Source organism: Spizellomyces punctatus (genome assembly GCF_000182565.1).
Source record: "Spizellomyces punctatus DAOM BR117 chromosome Unknown supercont1.2, whole genome shotgun sequence".
In the NCBI taxonomy this organism is placed as follows: domain Eukaryota; kingdom Fungi; phylum Chytridiomycota; class Chytridiomycetes; order Spizellomycetales; family Spizellomycetaceae; genus Spizellomyces; species Spizellomyces punctatus.
Genome location: NW_015971538.1, coordinates 1,081,582 through 1,106,103, shown reverse-complemented (window position 1 = coordinate 1,106,103; position 24,522 = coordinate 1,081,582). Strand labels below are relative to the sequence as shown.

General features: G+C 47.0%; 9 protein-coding genes across 9 annotated transcripts; 2 read left to right on the top strand and 7 right to left on the bottom strand.

Moving 5' to 3' along the window:
- The first annotated feature begins 56 nt into the window (after nucleotides 1-56).
- On the top strand, nucleotides 57-3,492 carry SPPG_01303 (uncharacterized protein). Its single transcript, XM_016749625.1, has 11 exons — nucleotides 57-226; nucleotides 290-369; nucleotides 439-659; nucleotides 726-945; nucleotides 1,013-1,105; nucleotides 1,185-1,570; nucleotides 1,633-1,711; nucleotides 1,776-2,116; nucleotides 2,205-3,052; nucleotides 3,122-3,249; nucleotides 3,311-3,492. The coding sequence occupies exons 3-11, from the start codon at nucleotides 530-532 to the stop codon at nucleotides 3,405-3,407; spliced, it is 2,322 nt and encodes a 773-aa protein (XP_016611887.1). The 5' UTR covers nucleotides 57-226; nucleotides 290-369; nucleotides 439-529; the 3' UTR covers nucleotides 3,408-3,492.
- Nucleotides 3,415-4,996, bottom strand: SPPG_01302 (DNA-directed RNA polymerase I subunit RPA43). The gene is made up of 4 exons (XM_016749624.1): nucleotides 4,729-4,996; nucleotides 4,501-4,652; nucleotides 4,241-4,442; nucleotides 3,415-4,179 (listed from the first exon to the last, which is right to left on the bottom strand). The coding sequence occupies exons 1-4, from the start codon at nucleotides 4,917-4,919 to the stop codon at nucleotides 3,537-3,539; spliced, it is 1,188 nt and encodes a 395-aa protein (XP_016611886.1). The 5' UTR covers nucleotides 4,920-4,996; the 3' UTR covers nucleotides 3,415-3,536.
- A 325-nt stretch (nucleotides 4,997-5,321) lies between these two features.
- Nucleotides 5,322-5,621, bottom strand: SPPG_08923 (uncharacterized protein; the record flags this gene model as incomplete). Its single annotated transcript, XM_016757072.1, has 1 exon — nucleotides 5,322-5,621. One exon carries the CDS (start codon nucleotides 5,619-5,621, stop codon nucleotides 5,322-5,324), a length of 300 nt encoding a protein of 99 aa, XP_016611885.1.
- Nucleotides 5,622-8,076: 2,455 nt separating this feature from the next.
- On the bottom strand, nucleotides 8,077-9,268 carry SPPG_01301 (uncharacterized protein). Its single transcript, XM_016749623.1, has 6 exons — nucleotides 9,115-9,268; nucleotides 8,974-9,045; nucleotides 8,810-8,916; nucleotides 8,658-8,741; nucleotides 8,476-8,597; nucleotides 8,077-8,418 (listed from the first exon to the last, which is right to left on the bottom strand). The coding sequence occupies exons 1-6, from the start codon at nucleotides 9,203-9,205 to the stop codon at nucleotides 8,262-8,264; spliced, it is 633 nt and encodes a 210-aa protein (XP_016611884.1). The 5' UTR covers nucleotides 9,206-9,268; the 3' UTR covers nucleotides 8,077-8,261.
- Nucleotides 9,269-9,377: 109 nt separating this feature from the next.
- Nucleotides 9,378-11,999, top strand: SPPG_01300 (uncharacterized protein). The gene is made up of 14 exons (XM_016749622.1): nucleotides 9,378-9,509; nucleotides 9,570-9,716; nucleotides 9,790-9,870; nucleotides 9,936-10,069; nucleotides 10,134-10,223; nucleotides 10,308-10,517; nucleotides 10,581-10,661; nucleotides 10,720-10,893; nucleotides 10,957-11,071; nucleotides 11,134-11,206; nucleotides 11,269-11,323; nucleotides 11,383-11,538; nucleotides 11,606-11,716; nucleotides 11,781-11,999. Exons 1-14 carry the CDS (start codon nucleotides 9,428-9,430, stop codon nucleotides 11,916-11,918), a joined length of 1,647 nt encoding a protein of 548 aa, XP_016611883.1. The 5' UTR covers nucleotides 9,378-9,427; the 3' UTR covers nucleotides 11,919-11,999.
- On the bottom strand, nucleotides 11,808-13,188 carry SPPG_01299 (uncharacterized protein). Its single transcript, XM_016749621.1, has 5 exons — nucleotides 12,929-13,188; nucleotides 12,672-12,866; nucleotides 12,434-12,607; nucleotides 12,187-12,369; nucleotides 11,808-12,116 (listed from the first exon to the last, which is right to left on the bottom strand). The coding sequence occupies exons 1-5, from the start codon at nucleotides 13,172-13,174 to the stop codon at nucleotides 12,015-12,017; spliced, it is 900 nt and encodes a 299-aa protein (XP_016611882.1). The 5' UTR covers nucleotides 13,175-13,188; the 3' UTR covers nucleotides 11,808-12,014.
- Nucleotides 13,189-13,318: 130 nt separating this feature from the next.
- On the bottom strand, nucleotides 13,319-14,862 carry SPPG_01298 (protein disulfide-isomerase domain; the record flags this gene model as incomplete). The annotated part of the gene is made up of 7 exons (XM_016749620.1): nucleotides 13,319-13,565; nucleotides 13,622-13,737; nucleotides 13,804-14,081; nucleotides 14,149-14,485; nucleotides 14,546-14,557; nucleotides 14,732-14,740; nucleotides 14,809-14,862. The coding sequence occupies 7 exons, from the start codon at nucleotides 14,860-14,862 to the stop codon at nucleotides 13,319-13,321; spliced, it is 1,053 nt and encodes a 350-aa protein (XP_016611881.1).
- A 2,346-nt stretch (nucleotides 14,863-17,208) lies between these two features.
- SPPG_01297 (uncharacterized protein) lies at nucleotides 17,209-19,040 on the bottom strand. Its single transcript, XM_016749619.1, has 5 exons — nucleotides 18,787-19,040; nucleotides 18,232-18,621; nucleotides 17,682-18,162; nucleotides 17,310-17,594; nucleotides 17,209-17,223 (listed from the first exon to the last, which is right to left on the bottom strand). Exons 1-3 carry the CDS (start codon nucleotides 18,880-18,882, stop codon nucleotides 17,941-17,943), a joined length of 708 nt encoding a protein of 235 aa, XP_016611880.1. The 5' UTR covers nucleotides 18,883-19,040; the 3' UTR covers nucleotides 17,209-17,223; nucleotides 17,310-17,594; nucleotides 17,682-17,940.
- Nucleotides 19,041-19,466: 426 nt separating this feature from the next.
- Nucleotides 19,467-23,491, bottom strand: SPPG_01296 (uncharacterized protein; the record flags this gene model as incomplete). The annotated part of the gene is made up of 17 exons (XM_016749618.1): nucleotides 19,467-19,678; nucleotides 19,737-19,805; nucleotides 19,872-19,941; nucleotides 20,004-20,091; nucleotides 20,156-20,352; nucleotides 20,420-20,584; nucleotides 20,654-20,705; nucleotides 20,778-21,106; nucleotides 21,165-21,341; nucleotides 21,401-22,012; nucleotides 22,074-22,154; nucleotides 22,228-22,717; nucleotides 22,739-22,862; nucleotides 22,924-22,983; nucleotides 23,040-23,097; nucleotides 23,155-23,249; nucleotides 23,317-23,491. 17 exons carry the CDS (start codon nucleotides 23,489-23,491, stop codon nucleotides 19,467-19,469), a joined length of 3,054 nt encoding a protein of 1,017 aa, XP_016611879.1.
- Between the last annotated feature and the right edge of the window lie 1,031 nt (nucleotides 23,492-24,522).

Sequence of the window (24,522 nt, the reverse complement as noted above, 5' to 3'; positions counted from 1 at the left end):
AGCGCCCCGCAAAGTCCGATCATTATTGCCTAAAAAGGGTATACTGCCATATTGCTAATTCACTAAACCAACGTTACTGATGCAGATTCTTGTCATGAGCAGGACGGATATCGGAGAGACAAAGGATGGATCTTGGAAGATGCCGAACGTTATAGATCTTGAACTCTCATTCAGGATAAGCTCCTGCTTGTCCATCCAGCAGGACACTGTTAAAACTATTCGTAATGTTTGTTCATAGTTAATATGAGTTTCATACCCAATGACCCGCATGTGAACCATCGTTTCCCAGCACCTGTATCAATGAGATCCAACGACGGCGACGGCCAAAAGTCAACCGTATCTGACCAAATCGACGTATTTCCGAAAAGAGTAATATTTTCATTTAACCATTTACAGCAATAGCGATACAACCACTGAGATTTCGGACTGTTCTGCCAGCGTTTCCCAGCAGCTGCTCATTGCTACGAACTCTGCAGCTACTCAAGAGAGGCCCATTGGTTCCGAACGGCTCATTTTGTATGTCCTAAAAATGCCCGTCGGGGAAGGCGGGCATCCAGCGGCCTCGCCTGCACGTCCGCCGCCTCCTCATGGGCAACAACCCACGAGCTTTGACGCTGCACTCTGCCATATGTGGGACTTGCATAACTTCGAGTTGAACAGTAGGTGGTGCTCACTCTGAATGTCACTTTTCTGTCAGCCTTTGTACACTGAACACTTCACTTTAGATGTTCGTCGCCAATTCCTCGAACGAATATCACACACAAATGCTGAGAGCGAGGCACTCAAGGTTCAGCTAGCCCGTGCGGAAGACAAACATATCCAGATTGTGAGAGACCTACGAGAACAGCTTCGTATTGTTCAAGAACGGGCAATACACGCGGAATCGCGCGCGGAAAGGGCGGAGAAGAGATGGAGGAAAGCGCAAGCCGAGGCAGAGCAGTTGAGGTTATGCTGGATCCTTTTCATACAAGTTGAACGCTTCCGATCTGAACATAGATGTTCTTACCTGCAGAACGCAATTACAGAAAGGACTTCTTTCTGAATCCGCGACGGATACTCGGGCATCCCAGTCCGTATTGGATAGCTTAAATTCACAAGTTGCCAAGTGTGTATTTTTATGTTACTACTGGTTGTTCCGAAGATGCACCTGTTGATGTTCATGTGTATGATTCCCACACATTTAGGCTTCAACGGGAGAATGCAGAGCTGAGGCAAAGCAAAGCTGAAGAATATGCGAGACTACAGTCTATGTATGAACAACAACGCGGTAAAAACGCTGCGCTCCCACGTTTGATGGATGAGAAGCAAGAGAAGTGGATGCAATTTAGACAAGAATACGGAAAGCATCAAATCCAGCGAGCCATCAAGAAGAGAAGAAAGGAGAATGATACGAGTGATCTGAACGACATTTTCCCAGTACAGACTGGTGAAGAGGGATCCTCATTAGCGGCCCAAAACAAAGCTTCTCTCGATCAGATACGAATGGTCAACGCTATCAGCCATGAACGAACGCATGAGCAGGGTATCGATGGAAAACAGGACAGACGAAGGAAAGGTGCCGGAGACGAAGGTTGGCTGTGCGCGCAAAAATCATTTGTGATTCACATCTCAAAACGTTTTACTGCGTGACAGATACTTCACCATGTGTGCCTCACGCCAAGCGCCAAAAAAGCCTTCCCCTGGCAACTGTTATAGGCGTCAACCGCGAAAGGTAACTACGCTTCTGGTGTGCTCGTTGTTTGTTGGTAAAGTTAACCTTACCAGAATTGTCATAGCTATATCAATGAACCATCAACAGAGGCGCATGTGGCAGTCGCTCCGGCTCCCGTCCCTCCCACCATGCTAGGGCCGAAAGAAAACATCACCTTAGACTCTGTCGTTGTACTCTCGCACTCGCAAGCACCGCAAACTTCTCTGAATAGCCCACCAATCGATATGGTCTATCAAAGAAAAACGAAGGAAGCCGTAGTGATCGTAGATGAGACTTTAACTGCCGAAGATGCAGTCATGGGAGCTCTTCCTTCACCTATCGATATAGCAAGAGGTCAGGGATTCCGGGACCCAGCAGATGTGGGTCCTTCCGTTTTGATGTCAGTCGGCGAATTCCCGGATGAAGGTGAGACCGTTATGCCGACCATACAAAATGACCATCTTATAGGTTGATGCTCCTAACCCTTTACTGCTTCTGTGTACATGGGACACAGATGACGTAGACATTTTGGGTACGGAACAGTCGACTCCAAAGAATCCCACACGCAAACAAAACTTGCTAGGTGCATCGTCACCCTACAGCATGGAGTTTTCGCCGGGGCCCTTACCCCCTCCTCTCTGCCATTCTTCACTGTACGTACATGCAGAAAACTTTGCGGAGGAGAGCCAAAATAACACCATAGCTCAAAACTGCCACGACCTTAATGTGCAAGGAACCATTATAACAGAAACACCTGATGGTCGAAGCGTCCGAAGAATGAGGGAGACTGTCCGATCTGGTGCGAAGGAAGACGGTAAATCTCCCTTCTTGGTCAGCAAACGCAAGCTGTTGTCACCTGCAAAGGATTCTTCCCCAAGGGTTGCAGGCTCAGAAGTGACGAACGCGCGCAGCGAACAAAGTGGTGGCGGATATGTTACAGCAAAGGACCCTCAAGCGAATATACCTACCGTATCCACCAAGCGGCTGGAAGATTCGGACACGAGTACTGGTCACAGTGATGGTCCCACGAGCAAGAGCACAACAGGTGCTCTGGCTAAAAGTAAACGTATAAAGCCTAGGAGCGATCGCCACAGGAGACACTCAAGCAGTCTAACAATAGTCAGCGTTACCAGTCCGGATAAAGCAGAGAGCGCTAATCCTGGTCGTCAACCTGGAGATAATGAACAGAGCGAAAATATCCCATCCTCTAGAGGATCTACCTCGGCACACAATAAGTCACCAGCGGGAGACGTGGCGCATACCACCAGCAAGAATGGTGTCCCCTATAAATATCATGAAGTCGTGCGTAACAAGGAACAAAGAAAGAAGATGCATGCAGAGGACTGCGCATGCTGCACTGGCGTAGGTCAAAGGCAACTCTAATCACATGGCTTGAGATCCAATTAATTGGGACTGTCTTGCTTACTCTAGTTCTACAAAGCGGCCGGTCCTATAAAACCTCTACACGAACTTGGTGCCGCCCCTCCCTCAGAAGCTGACCGCCTCCAGAAAGTTTCACGACATCGTCATTGGCATGCTCCGCCAGATACTCCACCCGGGTATGTCATCGTAGGACCACATATCTTGATACCACTTTAAATCATTATGTATTTCACATAGGTTTTGGGATGTGGACTTTCCTACAACTCAGCAGGCTGTAGCATATAATAACGAGGCAAAGGCGGCCAGGGCAAAGAAACAGAGTAGCGGTCACTGATGTGAAATGGAGAGTGATTGTAAATAGCATGTTAAGGACAATTCTATTCACCGTATGTTACACGGCGCAAATATACGACCAGCACCGTACTCGCGCCGACACTATCTGGAGCTGGTTAGCTTTGGAAATTCAGCTTTTCTCCGTCTTAGTCTTCTTCTTTTTCTTCGCGCTTGTCTCTCCCTCTGATTTTACTACCAGTTTGTCGTCGGATGTTGCAGCCCCAGTTTCAACCGGCGCCTCCTTCGCCTCCTTTTTCGGTGTTCTGCCTTCTCGCTTTCCTCTGGTATTTCGTTTTTTTCCTTTCTCCTTCTCCGCACCATCACTCTCCTCCTCCTCCTTCTTCACTTGTACTGTCTCTCCTTCCTCCTTTATTTTCTGCTTTTTCTTTTTAGGTTTCTTCTGTGACGGCGTCTCCTGTTCCTCAGCAGCTTCGATGTGCGCGGCTGTGGGTGTTAGAGGTTTCTTCTCATCTTCTTCCACTTCCACTTGGGTGCGCTTCCTCTTAGCTGATGCGGGGGTTAGCTTTGCAGATGTTGCAGTTGGTCTTGGGGTTGCTTGAGAGCTAGTTATATCTGGTGTTCCTTCAGGTTTCGGTGACTCTCCGTTCTCTTCGACCCCATCCATTGGCGTCACGCCAAAGTCTTCCTCCTCTTCTTCATGGAGCTCAGGAAGTGGTGCTGGTGGAAGATCGGGTGATACAATAACCCCGGTGTTGTCGGGATCCGTGACAAGTGATCCCACTATTGTCAACATCTCCTTCGCCTTTGTAAGGCTATAGGCCAAGATAAGTTTCGGATGATTTAGCGCTCAAGGGAGATAGTTGCGTGACTTACTCTGTGACTGTGAATCTGATGACGGAGCCTGGTCCCACTACCATCTCCTCCCCGTCTGCACCACGCGATCGCCTCCATCCTGCTGCATTCTCATCCCACTTAAACTCTTTACGGCGTATCTGATCGGCAGGTATCGATGCGTTGAAAACACCATGGACGAGAAGACCAATATGATCAGGGGAGACTTTGTTCACAACGCCAACTATTTCACGGACTATGTTAGAGTTTTGTAATGCGCAATTGTCGAGAGTTCTGCTTACCCAAGTTGGCCTTCAGTGAGGGGGAAAAGGTAAGAAGTTTTGCTCGGACATATAAGTGGATAAATGGACTATCGTAGAGGATGCGCGCTGAGTCTTCAAGCACCTCCACGTCAGAGTACGCGAGAACAACACCGTCGACTTCCGGTACGTATCTGCAGACAACGACTGGCGGCTTAGCTCTCGTTCATATTGTAGCCACTCAGTTTGATAGTTTGGTCAATAACGCACCGCATAAGAAATTTGCTGAGGTGCTCTGACACACCCTCTTCCTCATTGCCAACAAAAGCCGGTGGAAGGTGAACGTACAGCTTTGCTGTGATCAGTTTGAACTGGGAACTCTTCACATGCTTCTTCTTTGGGATCGAGGTTCCCCCAAGAGATAGTCGGTCCTTCTTGACCTTTTTTGCTGTTGTCGACATTTTAGGGTGCCCCGGGGGTGTGAACTATCCAAGGCGGCTCCGCTCGCCAGCCAATGCCAGTATTGTACTGTGGAAAGTGCTGCGACTTACAACAACAAAAAATATAGGTTCCCGATTTGGATATATGATACATTCAAATCGATTAATCCACTCCACGATCGTGGAGAGCCGACATGGACACTTTCGTACTGCCCTTGCTGGAACAATGACTTGCGCTCGTCCAGAAATTGTAGATGTTAAATTTCATTGACCACCTGGCATAAATCAGTATATCTGTATGCAAAAGTGTAGAAGATCCACAAACAACAAGAGCATGATTATTCTGATGTCATTCGCAGTGCAGACTTCGTGCAACACTTAAGACGCCCCGATCTTCCTTGCTCATCAGCCATAAACCCGCACCTAACTCTCCTCCATTCCGTTGTCAGCTTGCTCGGCAGGAGCAGTTGGAAAGTAAGACGGATTGGGACGAGATGAGTCAGCGCCATCAGCAGTAGGAATGTCTACGATGAAGCGGAGACCAGCTCCAAAGACTTGCAATTCAACATGATGGACAGATATGAACATTAACCCGCGCCTCAGGATGAGAAAGATAAAGGGATGAAATTTGGGATGGAGTTTTGGCCCAGGCCGGATGTGGCTACCGCAGCCCATGAGAAGTCGAATCCGTGGAGTAACGAATTGCGGGAGGAGCGATGTCATCTCTTTCCTATCCCTCTCAATCACAAGGGTTGCAGGTCCCGTACCCAATTCCTCCCGACGCCCTTTAACCCATACCTTCACTGACCGAGTGTCCGAGCATACTTATCAGCTCAAGCTGTAGGTATAACATGATATTCTTCTACGTTTACCACTGTGTCAACCCTGCATTTTAGCACATCATCGACTCATGGTCATCCGAATGGGAGGCAGGATTATGATCAACAAAGCTGTCAAAGGTGTCCCAGTATATCTCGGTGCCTGCATTTTCCCATGAAATGAAATTCTCCTCCTCTGCTTCGACCCCGCTCCCATTGTAAAAGAGTTAGTTCTTCCTGTTAGGATCGACCCATTACTTCATGTTTGGACCTGCATCGAATAAAGCCGTGTAGAGCTAGCTACGTAAACTATGTAGGATGAACAAATTACAGAGTCTAACGGCGGGCCACCTCCTGGGATTATCGCCAATCGCCAAATTTCATCTGTGTTCATTCAATCCAGAGGCAATCTCAGCTGTCCCAAATTTGTGTGCACACAATAGAATGTCGAGACTGGGGAAACTTGTTCACCCATGGTGTGATATTGGGCATTTGCAAATACGTAATGTCCTCAGAAGTTACGAGCTCCAAGGGCTTAACTTTCAGAAAATGCTGACGCCATTGTGCTAATGACACGTTTGAGAACAATACCTTTCGCCATGGACCCGGCAAGATTGATTCTGTGTTAAATTCGTTCCAGCCGCCACAGGTGGACGAACTGTTCAACGGAGATTTCAGGCGCTCAAATATCAAGATCCCTAGGATTTTTGATTCTGGCAGTACGTGTCCCCCTTACAGGCTCCGACGTGACAGGACAAGTTATCAGACCCGAATTGAAGTAGCGGACCGGACAATATTCCTCTGGTCAAGAGGACGCATATTGCATGGACTTCGCTTAGAGGCACTTCCCATGCTGGGTCAACCATAATACTGAATCAATCCTCCCCTTGAAGCGTGGTGAAGACACCGGAGAAGGGACTACGTAATAGGAGGTGGAGCAAGCAGTTGTAGAAGAGAGAACGTAACGGGAGCTTCAATATCTCCTAGATCAACAGTCATCAATCAGATTCGGACATCATTCAGTGATATCAACTGTCGCATCAACTGAGAAGAATTTGACCATTCTCAAGGGGGTTTCCAGTGATTGGTTGTTATCTTAAAGTAATAATGTTCTAATGACCGACACCTAAGTTGTTGATGTTTTCACTTCTGACCGCACAAATATTTCTCAAATGGAAATGGCTTCAGCACGGCGACCCTATATTGGTACTTGATACACGACATCTGGGAGTGACGAGAGCGATGAAAGTCGCCAATAGGACCGCCGCATTTGCTTTTAATGCATGGACCTAAGACACCGATGGAGTGGGTACTATCTTGCAGCTTGCTAACCATTTAGAGAAGATTGCTTATCGGGTCTCGGCCTCTTTTTCATGACACGACATCTGGGTTTACAGCCACAAGCAGATGCATGTACAATGAATATTGCATCAAAAAGTCAAGAGCGCCCCGTCTCCTGCATCCGGGCAAGCGTGGCGGAGGTTCTGTTTGTTAAAAACACTGAATCACGTCACCGAACGGCATGCAGACCACTGCTAATAATAATAGTACGGCTAAGTGTGCCTCTCACTGGTACGGGTATGGATTGTGCGGTATAAGAGAATGTTAAAGCTTGAAAGGGCAGATATGACCAGTCAAATCCTCAAGACTGCTTCGGGCGTCCACACCGTAAACTCATCTGTTGCCGCGCCATGTGTCGACCAGTAAGTCAGGACACTCTCTTGGCTGGATCCCATGCATGCCAAACCTATAAGCTACGATAACCAGCATGCAGAACTCAAAGTATTTTAAATTTTGAGTGCACTCTTAAAGCACAAAGCAGTCCTTTCTCACCCGCTGATGTAATGCTTCGAAATAATGGGAATGGAAACGGTATTGAACCAGGCTGGTCCACTCTGCATGATGCCTCTCGGGTGTGTTCAGGCAGTGCCCTAGATTGGTGTCGACAAATATGTTGTGTCGTGATTATTTTGCGTGGAGGAAATTTCTTGGTCACTGGCACACAGAACACCAATATCACCTCCAACTAGGAGATAAGCACAATGCATGCTATATTTAGTCACATGAGGGCATGTCTCCCATTAATGATGTCCTTAGTGCAGAACAGGAAAAATTCGGAATACATCATTAGAACAGAATGACAAGCCCCAACCGAGTTTGGACGGTCCTTTTGCACCTCCATGATATGCATGCTGGCCAAGTCTCGGAAGCAGTGGGGTTTTCAATTAGCACCCACTTTTCCTTCTCCGGAGTATCTCATCTGTCCACTGCTAGCAGTTGCGAGAAATGAAGGAGATGCCTTGGGCATCCACATTCCTCATGAAAAGGGGTATCTGACAATGGAATTTTCTCCAGAAGGAGTTGATCTGGCATGCTCATATTAACTAGAAATCCGGCTTATATCCAAAGTCGTTTCAGTTTGATTGCCCTTGTGGCTCTAAAATATCTCAGTTTCCATCTGCAACATGTAAACAAACCAGACAGCCAGATTATACAGACATCATTTCGGAAGCTGGCGTTCCCTCATGCTACAACCAACATCTACCTATTCTTCACGTTGACTAGAATCTACATTTCTGCCTCTGCGAATTCGGTGCGGATGCGCATGTGCAGAATTAGGACCTAACATTCCTTCCCGAACAACTACTACAGGACATGGAGCATGGTGAACACAATGTTCAGACACACTCCCCAAAATCGTTCTGTTAAATGGTACCAGAGTTATACTAAGCGAACGGAAGAGAGTGAAGTCCTCGTACCTCTGAAATGTACCCAGACCACGACTGCCGAGTACCAGCACATCGGCCGCTCGTTCATGACAGAAATCGACGATTACATCGCGCGGGTCACCTCCTTTCAGGGCATATATTTCGTGGGAGATCTGCAAGAGGCATGCTTTTGAGCCGCAATCTTATGAGCTTCAGGCCTCGTCACATCTTGCCTTAGCATTTTGGCCCAAATATTCCGCGTGCTCATTGATAACGTTCGTAGCTTCATCAAGGATCTTTGATGCATATTGCTCTGCCTAATGAACGATGCGGGGAAATCAATGGACGACATTTGATTGTCTTGAGCATGCAATATTCAATTAACCTGCTTAGAAATACTCTCCATGCGATCTGCATCATACACTGGTCCCAAAGCCGCAGCCATGACGTCCCCGAGTCGATCATGAAATATCCCAACGCTTAGAAGAATGACTGCACGACGTATATGAGCCTGACCACCAACTTTCCGGCACGTCATCAGTAGCTTACTATGGTCCGTGTCAACATCAAGCAAGTTGTCAAGAGCCCATGAGAGAGCATGCTTAGAGTGCCGGGAGCTGTCTGTCGTGTAGCTGCATCAATGCATCATGGTTCTATTACTGTTTGCTTGGTGAAACGACGACCACTAACCAAGAGCTATAACTATTTTTCGTCGCGGACCTTCGTAAACCGGTGTGGATCTCACCGGATCTGGAACATCCTCGTGGGGCTCGGTTTGCATTTTCTTTTTCCAAAGGGCTACTTATACATGAATTATAGATAATTGGTACGCCGTATTGCTCTGTGTTCTTGATTGAACTCGTGAGCACTCAAAGGGTCTTGCGCGCATTACGTGATCGATGACTCACGCGTCTGTGCCAGCTTCGCACATGTGGGCTAGCATCGCACTGTCTGGCCAATTACGATCTTGTTTAAAACCCCAGAAAGCACGATCGCATAAAATATGTCGGATGTGGAGTATATTGAGAAAAGAAGCGTTGAGGAGCCGCCCAGCGTCGCGAATGCTCAAACACCGGAAAGCGCTGGTTAGGATCTCCTGAATCCTACTATTTCATTCGGGTTATTTTAAGGATATATTATTACAGCTCAAAATGTCCCTGCTGATCGACAAGGCAGCGGATGGGGAGGCTGGGGAGGCTGGAGCAACTTCAGCTCGGCTTTATCTGGAGCGGCGCACGCTGTGACGGAGGCAATTGAAAAATCCGATGTAGCGAAAACCGCTTCGGTGATTGGTAAGGTGGCTTTCGAACATAGTCAGCTATCACCATTCTAATTCTGTACTCTTTCATAAATTTCTTGGTATAGGGAAGAACATCAAAAAAACCACAATAGACTCTTTTGACAAAGTGTACGAAGCGATTGATCCGGATTATTTGCGGGAGCAAGGTGATTGGGGACCGCATACATGGATAATGAATAATCTTGCGCTGATATAGTAGTATTCCATCAAGAGTTGAAGCGCGAGGCGGCTACACGAAACGGAATAGTACCGCAGAGCGAAGATGCAGAGGAGACACAAGCCCGAGAGGTACCACAGGAGAAGGATATCAGCACGCCGGCGCTCAATGCTGCAAAAGGAATTGGGGTATCTAATTGTCAGACTTAATACCCTTTGCAGGCAATGCCAAGCTAATGTTATATTGATTTAGAGTGCCGCGGTGGAAGGGGTCGAAACAGTTCTTACATCGATTGACAAGGTGTTCGACTCCGCATCGAGCGCCCTCGGAAATACGTTTATGGTGAGCTACTTTACCAGTTTTCCTTATCTGGCGAGGGACCTTTGGTATGTACACCTCACTCTCTAATCTCTTAGTACTTTGCAGGCAGGATACAAGAAAATCGAAGAGGCAAAGCTGGGAGAAAAAGCAAAACAAACCTTCACAAAGGTCACGCGGGAGGTTCAGCAGTCGACCGTATTGCAGGATGGGATGCATAGCGGTGGAGCGGTTGTCAAAGAAACTATAGGAGCGCTTGAGAGCTTTGGCGAGAAGGCGTTTAATTTCCTGGGGTTGAACCAATTGGACGCGGACTCGGTAATAGGGGAATTTCATTGAGCGTTTGCTTTTAACACTAGCACCTCATGTGTGAGTGATTAGGATACCCGGGCCCCCGCAAAGTTCCGTCAGGTGACGATACAATCTGTCTTTGAAAACAATTCTGGAACAGCCCATCTGCAGGTGGGTTCTATATAAGCCTTAAACCCATTCCACCAGGCTAATGTGTAACGTAACTTAGGCACTGGAGATGTTGTCGACTGAATCCCAGGTGCGAGTGAGCGCCCTCCACCCGGATCAAGCTCGCTCAGAGATTGCCACCATCGAAGCCCTGCTGACGATCGATAATATCGCAGATGAGGCAGCGGCGTTGGGCGAATACTCAGTAGATTCAGAAGATGGGGCCAAAGAACTGGTAGGCATCTTTTGTACCGCTTCTCAGATGCTCTTAGCTGTTAACGCAACTCATTGTTTCCAGATGAAGCTTTTGCATGACCTAGGCGTCGAAAATGGCTCTCAGGTACGAGCCGTGACTCAGATCGTCTCCGAGGCGCAAATATTCCGGGATGAGCAAGTGGTGGTTTATGAAAAAGGTGCTGCAGGGAGTCAGGTTCTGATCGCCATTACGAAAATGCTTAAGTCCTTGCAATTGTAGAAATTGAATCCGTGGCTGCAGACGGTGAACCAAACGATGTCACGTCCGCTACTGAAGAGTTCATGATGACAACGTGAGTTCTATCGTGCTTCCTATATCACTGATGCCACAATGCGAATTGATACATGTTTGCAGGTATGGCGAAGCCATGAACTCTCTGGCTGCTATTGGAGAGAAGTCTTGCGAACAGGTCAGTGAATATGTAGCGTTCCTCATTCCATGCCTGTTGCTGATCTCAATGCCCGTCAGATACTACGGGTCGCTGAAGAGCTGTTGATGCGAATCGCAGAAGAGCGACTCAAATATAGTTCGGAGACACCAAAGGATCTCACCGCATCAACAGCAACTCTATCATCGACCGAACTGGCGAAACGTTTGCGCCAGGTGGTAATTCGACTTGTAGCCGTAGGTAGCCATGAATTTGGTGGAACCGATTTGGCGGCTGATTGATTGTCGGCCCTACTCGCTTAAGGGAGCGCAACTTGTGGCGCAGAGATACATCCAGACGGTTGAAGGTGTAAGCAATGCTTTCAAAAACGGACATTCGGAGTCCTTAGCGTCCGTCGAGGCTATTGAGCAAAAGGTAGACCAGAACTTATTTGGATTGGTATTGACAATCAGTTTGCCTAACGTTGATTCACCCCTAGGTTCTGACTGTCAAAAACGCAATTCATGCTGATTTGCAGTATGCTACAGAGCAGGTCCAAGAAGCCACCGGTCACGTATCCCCTATCGTCTCTCTTCTTCATCTAACCCTACAGAGGTCAGAAAAGAACGAGGGATAACCATAAAAGTTTGTTACCCTAGCCTATATTTTCTTTCGATTTTTTTGTGGATAATGATTCAATAAAATAAGTGATTTCTACATGGGTCAGTGGCGATTACATAATGAACTTTGGCTTTTGGTTCTTTCGCCTGAACCTCTCCTCAACAGTTGCATTACGCAACTTGCCATCTCTATCCCGGATCAGCACTTTTGCTTTCTACATCGACAGACAACGTATGTAAGCAACGGGAATGCTGCGCTATTCAGATATTGGATGCAGCACTAACCTCGACGTTCCCATTGTCAACAATCATGAACTGAAACCGACTCTTCTGAGCCGCATCCTCCCGCAAAGGCTTCGAGACTTCCTTACTCTTTGGTGCTTCCATTTGGAACACATGGTCAGCAGCTTCGTCCAACTTGCGCTGTAGATTGGCGTAAGGATCCATTTGCATCAACTTTGCCGCGTCCTGTGGATACAACGTTAGCCAGCCCCTTCCCTCTTAATCAGCATAGGCACACAGATGTCCGCACCTCGGGAGTGAAAAGTTCCTCCTCATTCATCATACGGAAGAACGGCTGCAATCGTTTCGCTGGAGTGGATCGCAACTGCTCCCGTGGTCGGAGGCGCCTTTGCCCAGGTTTCAACTCCACCGAATTCAACATGTTCTCCATGCCGCGGGTCAGCTCCGTTTGCAACGGTTTGTCCTAATCCCGGCAAATTTAGTGACACCATTAAAGTATTAATGACCACTCTATTCGAGAGACCAACCTCCTTCTTCCACTGTTCTCCCAAAGCCTTTAACCGCAAAATGGCCTGTACGCGAACAATAGATAAACCAAAATGCTCCGCTAGCGCACGAGGAGTCCAGTGTTTGGGGTCTTCTAGGTAAAATTTGAATATCTCGTTGCGTGTTGCATCGTTGAGAGGTGCTTGTGGTCGAAAAAGAGGGTTCATGGGAAAGGGCTGATTTCAACGTGAGACTTAGCACCTAAGGAGAAACTGCCAATTCAACCAAAATTTCGTACCCTATCACCCTTTCCAACAAAGGTGGCTGTACTAGCGTTCTTGAATTTTAGACCGCCAGATTCTTCCTTTAGCCATGCATCGGCTCGTTGGCGTGCAAGTTCCTGGGGCGTTAGTGTCAGTTTGGTCTCAGCGGACTGGGAGGATTCGTCAGACACGGCTTCGTCACGGCATTTTGGTGTCGTTCGAAACGATCGGGATAGTATTGGCCGCCGAAACACGGCCGTCGATGTCCTTGTTCGCAGCATTTGGACTATTTTGATCTCTCACCAGTTCTGGAGAGCTGGCAATTTACAGCATGAGCGCTGCCATAGCAACAGTACGAACTTGACTAAGCCACCCTAATTGAGGCATTACACTGTGAAGCATCCCATGTTTATTAACGCAATATACTACAGCTCTTCATGATCTTTAGCGTCAGATGTGCCGTCGATTTTCACATTCTCGGCCTCTTTAGCAGGGGTCTTCCCCGACACAAAAGCTTGGAGAATGTTCTTTCGGATTAAGAAGTTATCTATCCTGGAAGGGTCCGTGTTGCCTGTGCTGAGGACCTTTTCCAAGCGGGTAATCTCCGTCCCAGGGAACGCTTCGTTGCCCTTTGCAATTTTCTCCATCACTTTAAGGTAGTACTTGGAGAATCTGCAAAATACATCCATTAGTGAATAGTGACAGCTCTTGGACACGTTCCTTCTTACTTGGAAGGATGGCCCTTTAGAGCTTCCTTGGCCTGCTCGATGAGGCTATCACGAATTTCTTTAGAAGCGGCCACAAATTTCGCCGCTAATTTGTCCAAGGCAGCGATACGCCCAGCCTAGTCGGCACAAAATTTTAATCCCTCTGTACGGTTGAGGAGCATCTTTGCAAGTGACAGACGAACCAGGTCCGTAAGTCCACCGCCTACAGTGCGATGAGTGCCACATTTTTCGTTCAAAAACTTGACGAAATCCTCCTCAGAGCGACCACCCTGGTAGTCCTCGGGTGATGTTGGGTCGCCTCCAGCTGGGAAAAATTTGATGGTTGGGTAACCTGCAATATTGTACCTCTCCCCGAGATCGGGTGCAGCTGTTGCATCCACATTTGCCACCACACAGTTTGGCTCAAAAGCGAAATCTTTGGCCACCTTTTCGTATATAGGGGCCAAATTCTTGCAGTGACCTGATGAACAATAATGTGGATGAAGTAGGCTCTACGGCCGACATCGCGTATCGAAACAAGGACGTACCACACCATGGAGCATAAAATTCGACAAGCACATTCTTCTTGGGATCCTTGACAACCTCGTCGAATGATCCGCTTGTCAGCACTTTAACAAAAGTTTGTGGTTTCTTGACGTTCGCCTTAATTCCAGATTTTTCTTCGATAAATTTCAGAAAAGAGTCCAAGTCCCGACCACCATTGTAATCTTCAGGTGTCTTTGAGCCTTTTGGGAACCATTTGATGGTTGGGTATCCCCTGACTTCAAATCGGGATCCCAATTCCTTATGCGCATCCGCATCAACCTTTGCAATAACAATGTCGTTCTTCGCGTTGGCGAAAGCCGCACCCAGCTCTTCATATATCTATTCCGAGAAAGACGTCAGACCAATGCTCAGCAAATCCTTTTGCTTGTTTGAACCTACCGGTGCCAATGACTGTCATTCAAAAAGCCAATGAATCGTGAGTATTGATATTGATCGGAAAAACACACAGCAGCTCACGCACCTCTGAAATTCAATAGTGACGGACAAGGGGTAGAATATGGACGCATCAGTAAATCCCAATCAAAACTAAACGGTGAATGAATTGAGATATGCCATGATACTAACTGCAATGTCCTGTGAAGACAACATGAGATTAGTGACCCTTAGCAGCGAGATTTAGCAAGAGATCAGTAAACACATACCACACCTGGATGAAATTGAGGAGGAAAGAGAAAAAGTTGAAAGTCAGTAGCCATTTCCATGCGAAAAGCAAGCATGAAGTCATGAACGAACCATGGGGCGTAGAATTCTACGAGGGCGGGTTTACTCCCATCAACATGCTGGTAGAATGAGCACGAGATGGTTCAGAATCAGCGCGTTTTCAGATAGTTGTTGCAGGGTATTAACCTTGTCAAAATCACTAGGTGTCAACGCCAAAACGTGCTCGGAGTCGCACTGCACGAACGAAGCAGTGCCCAACAGAGCAAGTACACATAGTAGGAAGGAGAACGAGGTTTTTTTTGTACCCATCTTCGTACTGTTTCGGTTCCGGATGAAAGACGATGGCTCGTAGGTTCAGTATTTGAGTGTGTATTAGTTAGCGTGCTGTCGCGCTCTGATTGGCCCAATGGTGGTTCCATCCGGCTGAATGATTGTCAAGTGCCTCACCAGTGTGGCTAATAGAATGTTCATCTTGTACAGTACAGCATGTGCATAAAAGTAGAGAGAATCACGTGTGCACGTGATGCTCTGCCAATCTATACCCCAGTGGTCGACGTCCAAGACTCTTGCTGGTGCGGCGGCATGGCGCTTGATTCACACAAGCGTGCTGCCATCGTTGGAATGCGCAAGCTTTATCTTCAAATTACCTCTTTAAACTTGTAGAATCTATGCCTAGACGTATGCAGGCTGTGGTAGATGCCAATGGATGGTGGACGCGGTATTAAGAATAGACTAGAATTCTAGACCACCACGTGAATCACGTGATTCTCTCTACTTTTATGCACATGCTGTATCTTACAATCTAATCAAACGAACATAGTGTGGAGGTGATTGAAAATGGCACTAGGACCAATATTATCCGGATTAATCCGGTTAATCATATCGCATAATCAGAACCCCCATCTATCGCTCAGATTGGTGTGGCATGCATGTAATGTTTTTTTTTAAACTGCGGTGAGGTGCATGCGGAAGGTCTATAAAAGGGGACCTGCTCTCTCTCCCCTTCCTCACCAGTTCCTCGACTCTTGAAGCATCTGCCCAACGCACAAGCAACTCTCAAGTCCATCATGAGAATGCCGCTCTGGTGCCGAGGACCTCGCCCTCCTGACAAAAACAACATAACCCCTTGCAAACGCTGCTACTACTATGCTGCAACAATCGCAGGTATGCATTATCTTTGTATTTTCCCACGCGTATTCCGAGTCTAATTCTGGTTTAATTAGTATCTGAACATCCTCTGACTAAAGAATTTCGGAATCAAGGGCTTAGTAGGATTCTCTCGTGTGGTGGGCTTAGTTACCCGGTTAGAACAACCGTAATGTATTGCATATGTCATTGGGCCTAGTGGTAGTTAGTTGGTTGTAAGGAGGGAATTACTCGGCCCTTGCAAACACTGCTACTACTATATTGCTACGATCGCAGGTATATCTTTATGATTTTTTCCCACGCGCGTATTCCCAGTCTAATTCCCATTACCTTAAGTATCTGAAAACATCCTCTGACTAAAGAATTTCGGAATCAAGGGCTTAGTAGGATTTCTCTCGTGTGGTGGGCTTAGTTACCCGGTTAGAACAACCGTAATGTATTGCATATGTCATTGGGCCTAGTGGTAGTTAGTTGGTTGTAAGGAGGGAATTACTCGGCTTTTCCGAGCCAGTTTACGCTGGTTCATTCCCTGGTGTAGTAGCTAGTTCCGGTTTCTGTCACCTAATACACTAAACAATTGGCATAAATCAAGGCGTTGCCGGCGATCTCCACATATCCAGCCTAATCTTCTTCGATGGTTCGGTTTGCTGCAGCGAATGGTACATCTCGCGGTATTTTGCTTAGCCCCTGCCCTGGCCGAAGCACCACATCTGAACAAACATTGGCACTCGCTGCCATTATTTGGACTATTCTAGTAAGGAGATAGTATTAAATTGTTTAATTCGTGCGAGAGTGATCAAGACATACATACCCAGAGTAAAGAAGAACAATTCGAATACAACAAAATATTCAAAATTGGGGATTTTTTGTAGTTGACGTCCAAGGTTCTCGCAGGCGATTGTTTTAACCTGCGTCGAAATCAACGGGCTATTGTTGATGATATTCTGACTATGTGCCAAGATTCGCTGATAGATGGCATCCGAGTTCTTGCGATCTCAACGATTGTCCCAAGAGTTTCACCGCCTAGTCCATGCCTATCATCCAGAATTTGACAGTTTGTTTATCGACACGACGTAGAAGGTGATTCCTTGCCTCTCTTCCACCCCTTAGATACGCTTCGAGTCCAGTTTCAACTTGTCACTACATCAATGTAGAGTATCGCTTTCCAGCCAATATCCCAACATAAGGATTCCATACGGTTTCCATTTAATAAGAGGAGAACGTCGTCTGGCGATGGAAGGGGTACAAAACTATTGGCGCGGAGATAAGAATGGTCATATTTAGACTCGAAACGAACTTCCGAATCTTCTTTCCAGTCCTCCATTCCGCTCACTACCTGTTGAAGTCGGATACAGATTTCAAAGGGCTCTGCATCATCATCCATCATCGCGTGAACAACTTTTTTCCGGGATGGTTGTTCATTCTCGTTGTAGTTGCGTTTCGAGGATCTGTTTTGCAGTGTCCTTCAGTTGGAAGTTGACACGAGAAGGAATGCAGTGCTTCGCCTAGGAGGACAGACAACTGAAGAACCTAAATGCAGACGTCTCAGAATGTCTTATGTTGCTGATATTTCGGCTTTTCTAAACTGTCTGCTGAAAAGTAACATGCAAAGCACGGATTACTTCACAGTGCGATTTGTATGGAAGGAGTCAGCCACAAACTACAGTACAGTACATTTGCTGCGTAAGCTGGTTTGATCAGAACATACCATGTGCCCCTTTTTCGTGCTGAATTAGGTGGAAAGATAATAGAAACATAGACCGACTATTTTCGGTCGATATACTACTTGCAATAAGTTCAATAAACTAGCACAGAATACAATAAAAATAAAATAAATGAGAAACACACAAATACACAACGACAAGTGACTAGTCTAAGTTAGCCGCTGCCAACTACCTCAACCGCGGTATACCACTAACACTAAAGGCTCCTAATTAATAATATTAAAACACCATAACTCGTCATCATTAATGCGCCGTTGTACCGTTGGCTGCAGCAGCCTCGGGTGCAGGTCGGCTCACACCCAACTTGTTCAGAACAGGGGCGGTGAGCTTGTTGAGCTGCTCGATGAGGTTGTGAATCTGGGGTACGGAAGTGACGGCATGAACAGCGCCGTTGACTTTGGTCACAATGAAGCCTGTGGTTGCATTGACACCGTTTACTGTACGGTCCTTTGTGTTGTGTACAATCTATCGAGGGGCAGGATTCATTATTAGTCAAATAGGCGGTTTAACCGGATGCTATTCTCCATTACAAACCTCGTAAGTCTTTTCGCCAGCGTGAATGACGAAGGTGGGGATGTACCCCTTTACGGTGCCAACTGGATCTGTGCCAAGGGCTTTGGCTCCATCAACGGTGGAGGTGACGAGGTTGAGGATCGGGTTGGGGGTGTAGGAGGTGATGGTGGTCGTGGCTCCTGTGACGACTACCTTTCCAAAGTCGATGGCTCCGTGGACCTTGTCGGAGGCGAAGCCGGTGGCTGCGTTGACAGTGTTGCTGGCAAAGTTGACGGTGCCCGTGACAGTGTTGACAGCGCGGTCCTTTGCAGCGTTTGCGGTGCCGACGGCGAAGTTGGCTGTCGCACTAGCAGTACCAACGGCAAAGTTGGCTGTAGCACTGGCAGTACCAATGGCAAAGTTGGCCGCATTCTAAAAGAAAGCAATTCAAAATTGCCAGATGAGTGAAATTGTTCAAGATCACACCAGTATGCTGCAATCCAACTGCCCAGGGGGTGCCCAACTCTGGGGCGCGACACCAAAGCTGTGCACGAGGGGTTGAACCCGAGGTACTCAGTCCTCTCCTAGAATGCCCACCTTTGCCACCTGAGGAACGTAAGGATCCACACGAGCAGCAACCGCATTGGCAGTGGTGCTCACGGTCTCAGTTGCGCGGTTAACGATGCCAGACATGATGATGTGTTGTTGTTGTGAAATGTGTTGAAGGGAGGTGAGCTCTTGGATAAAAAACAAAAATAACAATGGGGATCGAGAGGGGAGAACGATGGAAACAGGTGCGATATATAAAATGTGTGATGGGGGAAAACGGGCGGCGGTGACTTCTTGGATGGCGCGTCCCAAAATTCCGTTTTCAAAAAAGGTATTAGCACATGTCAATTTTGCGTTCCCCATCTGAATGCAATTTTGAGTTTTTTTTCCCACGCATCTCACTGACTTATGGCTGCATTTTTTTTTTGAGTTTTCCCACTTTAACAATGACGCCAATATGGTCATGTCAACGGCCGCTTTCCTTTTCTCATCACTGACATAAAATGACCAGAATGTTTTGTCCGAACCTGCGCTGATCAATTTGCATCTGTCTTTGTTTACAAACAAAGGAAAATCGCAGAACACACTAGACCCATTTCACATGCTTAAACAAAAAATCTTACTCAGTGCACTTATCGTCTGTGTGAGCGCAAACAACGGCAGAGAATGGCAAGGCGAGTGAACGGGCCACGTGTAACGACATTGCACATATACCAGTTACCATTAGATTACCGCCTCCGCCTTCCAAAGTCAAACTTGACCTTGACCAAGTAGCGTATGCGCACTTGCTCCACATTGTAGACAATGTACTCATTATAAAGTAGATCGCTCTTGCGTGACTTGCCACCAAGCTTTTGTTGTGTAGGCGGTCCCATGGGAACCTGGACATCATCTGTCCCTGGCAAGGAAATGAATTCTTTTGGACCAGTTTGGCCACAGCCTGAGCAAAACCTTTGCTTAGCAATGATGTTGGCAGGCATTGTCAGCGTTTACGTTACCTTTGGTGCTCGTCTTGCCCTTTGGTAACTCTTCAATAAATTCGGCTTTAGTTATCTCATACATGTCGCCTGTGGGACAATTAGAGGCATCACTCAGTGACAAAATAAACTGATCAACATTCGCATGATGCGTACCCAATGCAACCTCAGAGAGTAGCAACAGACCGGTACGTTGCTTCGGGTCTGCGCAACAGTAGTTTGCACTCTACACCATACACATGAGTCTTGTGGACAATTCAAGAAAAAAGCGCAAAAGACCGGTCCCACCTTTGACACCATGTCCGCAAAGTAGATACCCTTTCCAAACATATATCCAGTAACGGGTGCTTCGGGAGGGGCTATTCGTAGTCCTTGACTGTCGAATGACAATTGGTCATGGACATTCCTCGGTATGATCCCATTGACTGTTTCGACTTTACCTCAATATACCCGCAAAGTTTGTCAAGCGGGATCCATGCCACAAAAGCTTCTTATTGTGCAGATCTTCAAACGCCTTGAAACGCTCCTCTTCTCCCTCTCTATTGACCTTGAGCACATCCTCAATGACAAGCGAATAGTCCGTATGGGTTGGTGCATGTGTAGTCTTCGTACACTGTTCAACAATTTTAAACTCCTCCTGCACGGCACGTGCACCCTGTTAGAAGTAGTACCACCCGGCATCAAAGAATACAGAACATCCTCACCGAATTACGTTCTAGCACTTCAATATGCGTCCGCAACTTCCGATAGTGGACATCAACCGGATCCTCGTCTTCGGTACCTTCCTCTGTTTTCTCGTCCTTGAGGAGACTTGTTGCAATTTCAATGTCCTTAATGGCATCCAGCATTTCCAATTTCGAACGGATGATCTGCAGATAGCATGCTCTATGAGACGATAGTTGCTACCCCATGCTGCATGCGTCAACCGCAAATCGCACCTCTTCGTTATCAAGTAAGGGGGCACTGTTGCCGCCGAAGTCGTGAGGTATCCTTTATAATCAACAGCATAAGTGTTTGCACAGGCAGTCACCGGTTATTTGTAACTAACAATCTTGGCCTTACAATGTGAAAAACTGATTCGAGAGTGTTAGGACCCTAGTTCTCGAACCAACCCCATCCGCATGGCTGTTCACCAAGTTTAAAGCATCCGCAAGGACCTTATACGCGGCCATAATCATATTCGTCGAAAGCTTTCCAAGAGGCATTTTCGAAAGGTCAATTTCCATCGCCCTTAAAGTTTGTTTCATGGCTTGCACATCAAATATTAGTTTGATGATTTCCTGGATGGGCTTTGCTAACTGAGTTTTGGACCCAGGTGTGACAGAGGACTTTAACGCGAAGTCGTCATCTTGACCGAAATCAACCTCGAGCGGAAATAACATCCCAGGATGCTAGATACAAGACATTGAATTAGCGTCTGCTCATGTCACTTCAAAGTCCTGCATTTACCTTGATTGGTGGCTTGCCAAACTCATTCCCACACTTTTCTTCATATAATCTTTGAAATTCCTCCTTCGCTGTCTGTTTATCAAAGTCCTCCAGCTTTGTGCCGCCTCTGGATGTTCCAACACGACCCCAGGAGCGAAACAAATAATAATCCGAAGAACCATTATCTGGCTCCAACACCTACACAGGTGCATTATAATGTTATGCACCACACTGTCCTAAACGGGGAAAATACATACCTGCAATTTGTAGTACATGTTCAGATTCTTCTCCACGTCGGTTCGTGAGAGAACAACAGACCACAGCAGTTTGCCATCATGAAGGACGTGATGGGTATCCTCAAGCATAGATTCTGGGTCCACCACAGCACCGCCCTTCAATGTTAGCCTCGCAGTCTTAGGCCTTTGCTCCGTTTCCAAGAATTCTCCCTTTCGCTTCCTTTCTTCCGGTCTGGCAGGAGCGCGGGTATTGCTGTTCGACACTAGAAGATATTTCGCATCTCGAAAGTTGAAACGCCGTTTCTGCTCGATACAATCCGTGATGTACGATGCATCTACCACATCCACTCCAGCTTCGGCTGCTTGCTTTATCTTGTTGCTATTCTTGTCGACCTCTGTCTTTGTAGAAACCACGAACCAGAGGCTACTGGTGACAGTCTTGGAGAGAGCACCTCCGCCGCTTTCTATTAGTCGCTGGTAATGCGACTGATTGTGTGCGAGCTTTCCAGCACAAGCAACAGTTCTTCCTTCAAAAGGCTTGTCCGTGTCGATGACTTCGGCTTCCGCCTCTGCCCGTCTTACAGCAATATCCGACTTCAATTTTGCGGCAGAAATTGGTGGTGCTTCTACTGCCTGTAACGTGCCCATGCGCTGTGTGAGATCAGAAACTAAAGCGAACTTTACAGTAACCTACCTTCTGCAAAAAAACTCTGGTACGAGGAGTATATTCATAGTCGCGAAGCCACTCAACGTCTACATCGACAGGGACAGAGAACTAATAGGCGATAGGGAAGCTGAGGAGAAAACAGCTCCACTGCGAAGGGAACATTGATAATCCGTTGGTTTACCTTCATGAATTTCGGCTCAGAAGTGTGATACGCGCATTGACCCCAATCCAAATATGTAGGACAACGGTAGTGATATTCCTCTGGAATTAAACGGCTACTCTTGCACTCTGGACACATTTCAGTAACCCCAAAAACCATTGCATCGGCTAATATCGCAATCATGTCGCTTTCGCTATAGCGATTAGACACATTGATGCCATTCATGTGAAGAATGTGCTTATACAGTTGCTTGTTTTTGCGGTCACTGTTTTTAGCAATGTTGTCTTTGACAGCCCATATTGCATTGCTTTGATCTCGCAGCTTCGCATGCGCCTCGCTCATAGCCGCGGCCGATGATTCGTCTGGGCCGTTCAAAGTTGAATGGCTTGCGTCTATGGCCTCCACCCTTATTGAATCGTCTTCGCAATGTCTCCTCTTAGCAGACCCATTCTCTTTTGCAGGCTCCTCTTCTTCAAGAGATCTCTTGTTCTTGGACCGCGTACTTCGCAAGCTACGTCCCGTTTCATTTTACCTACCCAGCACTTCTTTTCCCTTCTTCAGAGGCGACTCTGACCCGGATACCGTTCCTTTCTTATAGGATTTTTGCCCAGCCGTCACCTCTTCTTCCGGCTCTTCTTCTGGTGGATCGGGTAATGCTAAATTGAGTAGATAGCTTAATTGTCAATCATGTATAATTTGGCTCAGTGGACAGCTTACGTTCGCCGTTAATGAGTGCGGCAATAACAGCTCGGTCATGCGTCCGCATCTTTTCAATACCTTGAGTCATGTTGGTCAGTCAGTCAATTACATCATGTGAAGTCTTATGATATTACCATCAAACTCGTCTGACGACTTGACCTTTTCGCGGTGATGCTCAAAGAAGCAAGCAGGCTGAAAGATGTCAAACTATTTCAGCCTTACCAGGAAAGAGGACTTGTGTGGACTCACATGATGCCATGCAGGAATCAACATGCCCGGCGCCTGGTCTCTCTCGACCAAAATAGCTAATCGGAGTTCACCCTTTGGAATAGCTTCATCGCAAACTGCTCATTCGCATTGCATCAGCATGCAGGATAGTCAAGATTCCATTGCGTAGTAATTGGTACATACCACGACATGTGCTTCGGCTACTCTTTGCATATTCACATTGGAGACCATGAGGGTTACTGTTGGTGTCCTGTGAGCCCGCTGGGTCTTCCATGACGGATCCAAACTTTGATCTCAGTTTTTCTTGATCATCCCAACGCTGTTTCAAGCTAGTTAGGACAGCACAGAGCGAGGACATATCTTACACCACACACCAAGTTGAGAAACCCATGTATATTTTCGGCTGCACGAAGCTTTTTGGCGACCGGCTTTTTAACAACTAGTCAAATTTAAAAGGTAATTAAGTTATGAACGTTTTCATTGGTACACGCCCCATTCCGTAGCCATAAACTTACGGCATGCTAAATGATGCCAGTTTGGCTGGAGCCCATCAAAGAAAGGTGACTGTGTGAGTGTTGCTATCCTTATTGAACCTTGGGCAATGTTTGAACGACATCCTTTGCATGCGGCACGTCCAGACTATGTCCAACGAGTTAGAGAGATTCCAAATAGTCAAAAGTACGCCCACGGGTAGCTCTACTTTAGCGTATTCTACTTCAAAGTCACCCGCCCGTTTTGTCGTCATCATCTACGTGGGAAAGACTAGCTAACATTGGAAGGCTATGAGAAGGAGTAGGTGATGATTGATCATGTGGCGCAGTAGCGTCGATCATCCTTACCATCGTCGCGCGACGCGCTGGGCCTGAACTGGAGATCGGTGACTAAACATTATCAGCGAAGAACAATGTGCCCTAAACCTTTTCGTATCAAGAGGATTTGTCAACCACCGAGCGATACTGATGAACATGAAGCCAATGAGCGACGCTCGTTTGCAGTTGCTCAGCGGAAAAGTGGAACAGCTCTTGTTCGAAATCCCAGCGATGCAAGAGGGGCAACTTTCTGATAGAGAAAAGTGCTCATCCCATTGTCAACAGCGGCACTGGATACTCCTGACTCCATAACCCCAAGCTGCGAAGTGTGGAGCTTAACGATTCCCACGCTCGGATTTAAGCACTTGCCCATGTCGGACATGTTCGTCAGCTGCGTTTAAGGATATCCCACATGTTCTTGCCAATACGAGTAGGGATGGTGACAACGATCACGTTTCCGCGTTTCTCAGGACTTCGATCAAGCCTGTCGAATTGCTCATCCCTGAGAATCGATTTTCAAATCAGTGCAGTACAAAGTCCAATTGCTTCTGGGTCTCCACATTGCGATATGCCACAAAGA

Coding starts and splice junctions, on each gene's coding strand:
- SPPG_01303 (XM_016749625.1), top strand. CDS start 530: ATGCCCGTCGGGGAAGGCGGGCATCCAGCGGCCTCGCCTGCACGTCCG. Junction 660..725: donor GCATAACTTCGAGTTGAACA/GTAGGTGGTGCT, acceptor ACTTCACTTTAG/ATGTTCGTCGCCAATTCCTC. Junction 1,106..1,184: donor TTAAATTCACAAGTTGCCAA/GTGTGTATTTTT, acceptor CCACACATTTAG/GCTTCAACGGGAGAATGCAG.
- SPPG_01302 (XM_016749624.1), bottom strand. CDS start 4,919: ATGTCGACAACAGCAAAAAAGGTCAAGAAGGACCGACTATCTCTTGGG. Junction 4,653..4,728: donor CTCAGCAAATTTCTTATGCG/GTGCGTTATTGA, acceptor CGTTGTCTGCAG/ATACGTACCGGAAGTCGACG. Junction 4,443..4,500: donor CTCACTGAAGGCCAACTTGG/GTAAGCAGAACT, acceptor TCCGTGAAATAG/TTGGCGTTGTGAACAAAGTC.
- SPPG_01301 (XM_016749623.1), bottom strand. CDS start 9,205: ATGCAAACCGAGCCCCACGAGGATGTTCCAGATCCGGTGAGATCCACA. Junction 9,046..9,114: donor AAAAATAGTTATAGCTCTTG/GTTAGTGGTCGT, acceptor GCTACACGACAG/ACAGCTCCCGGCACTCTAAG. Junction 8,419..8,475: donor GGTCTGGGTACATTTCAGAG/GTACGAGGACTT, acceptor ACCATTTAACAG/AACGATTTTGGGGAGTGTGT.
- SPPG_01300 (XM_016749622.1), top strand. CDS start 9,428: ATGTCGGATGTGGAGTATATTGAGAAAAGAAGCGTTGAGGAGCCGCCC. Junction 10,070..10,133: donor ATGCTGCAAAAGGAATTGGG/GTATCTAATTGT, acceptor ATATTGATTTAG/AGTGCCGCGGTGGAAGGGGT. Junction 10,662..10,719: donor CTGGAACAGCCCATCTGCAG/GTGGGTTCTATA, acceptor AACGTAACTTAG/GCACTGGAGATGTTGTCGAC.
- SPPG_01299 (XM_016749621.1), bottom strand. CDS start 13,174: ATGCTGCGAACAAGGACATCGACGGCCGTGTTTCGGCGGCCAATACTA. Junction 12,867..12,928: donor TTGTTGGAAAGGGTGATAGG/GTACGAAATTTT, acceptor CGTTGAAATCAG/CCCTTTCCCATGAACCCTCT. Junction 12,117..12,186: donor TTGACAATGGGAACGTCGAG/GTTAGTGCTGCA, acceptor CTGTCGATGTAG/AAAGCAAAAGTGCTGATCCG.
- SPPG_01297 (XM_016749619.1), bottom strand. CDS start 18,882: ATGTCTGGCATCGTTAACCGCGCAACTGAGACCGTGAGCACCACTGCC. Junction 18,622..18,786: donor ACGTTCCTCAGGTGGCAAAG/GTGGGCATTCTA, acceptor GCTTTCTTTTAG/AATGCGGCCAACTTTGCCAT. Junction 18,163..18,231: donor CTGGCGAAAAGACTTACGAG/GTTTGTAATGGA, acceptor GCCCCTCGATAG/ATTGTACACAACACAAAGGA.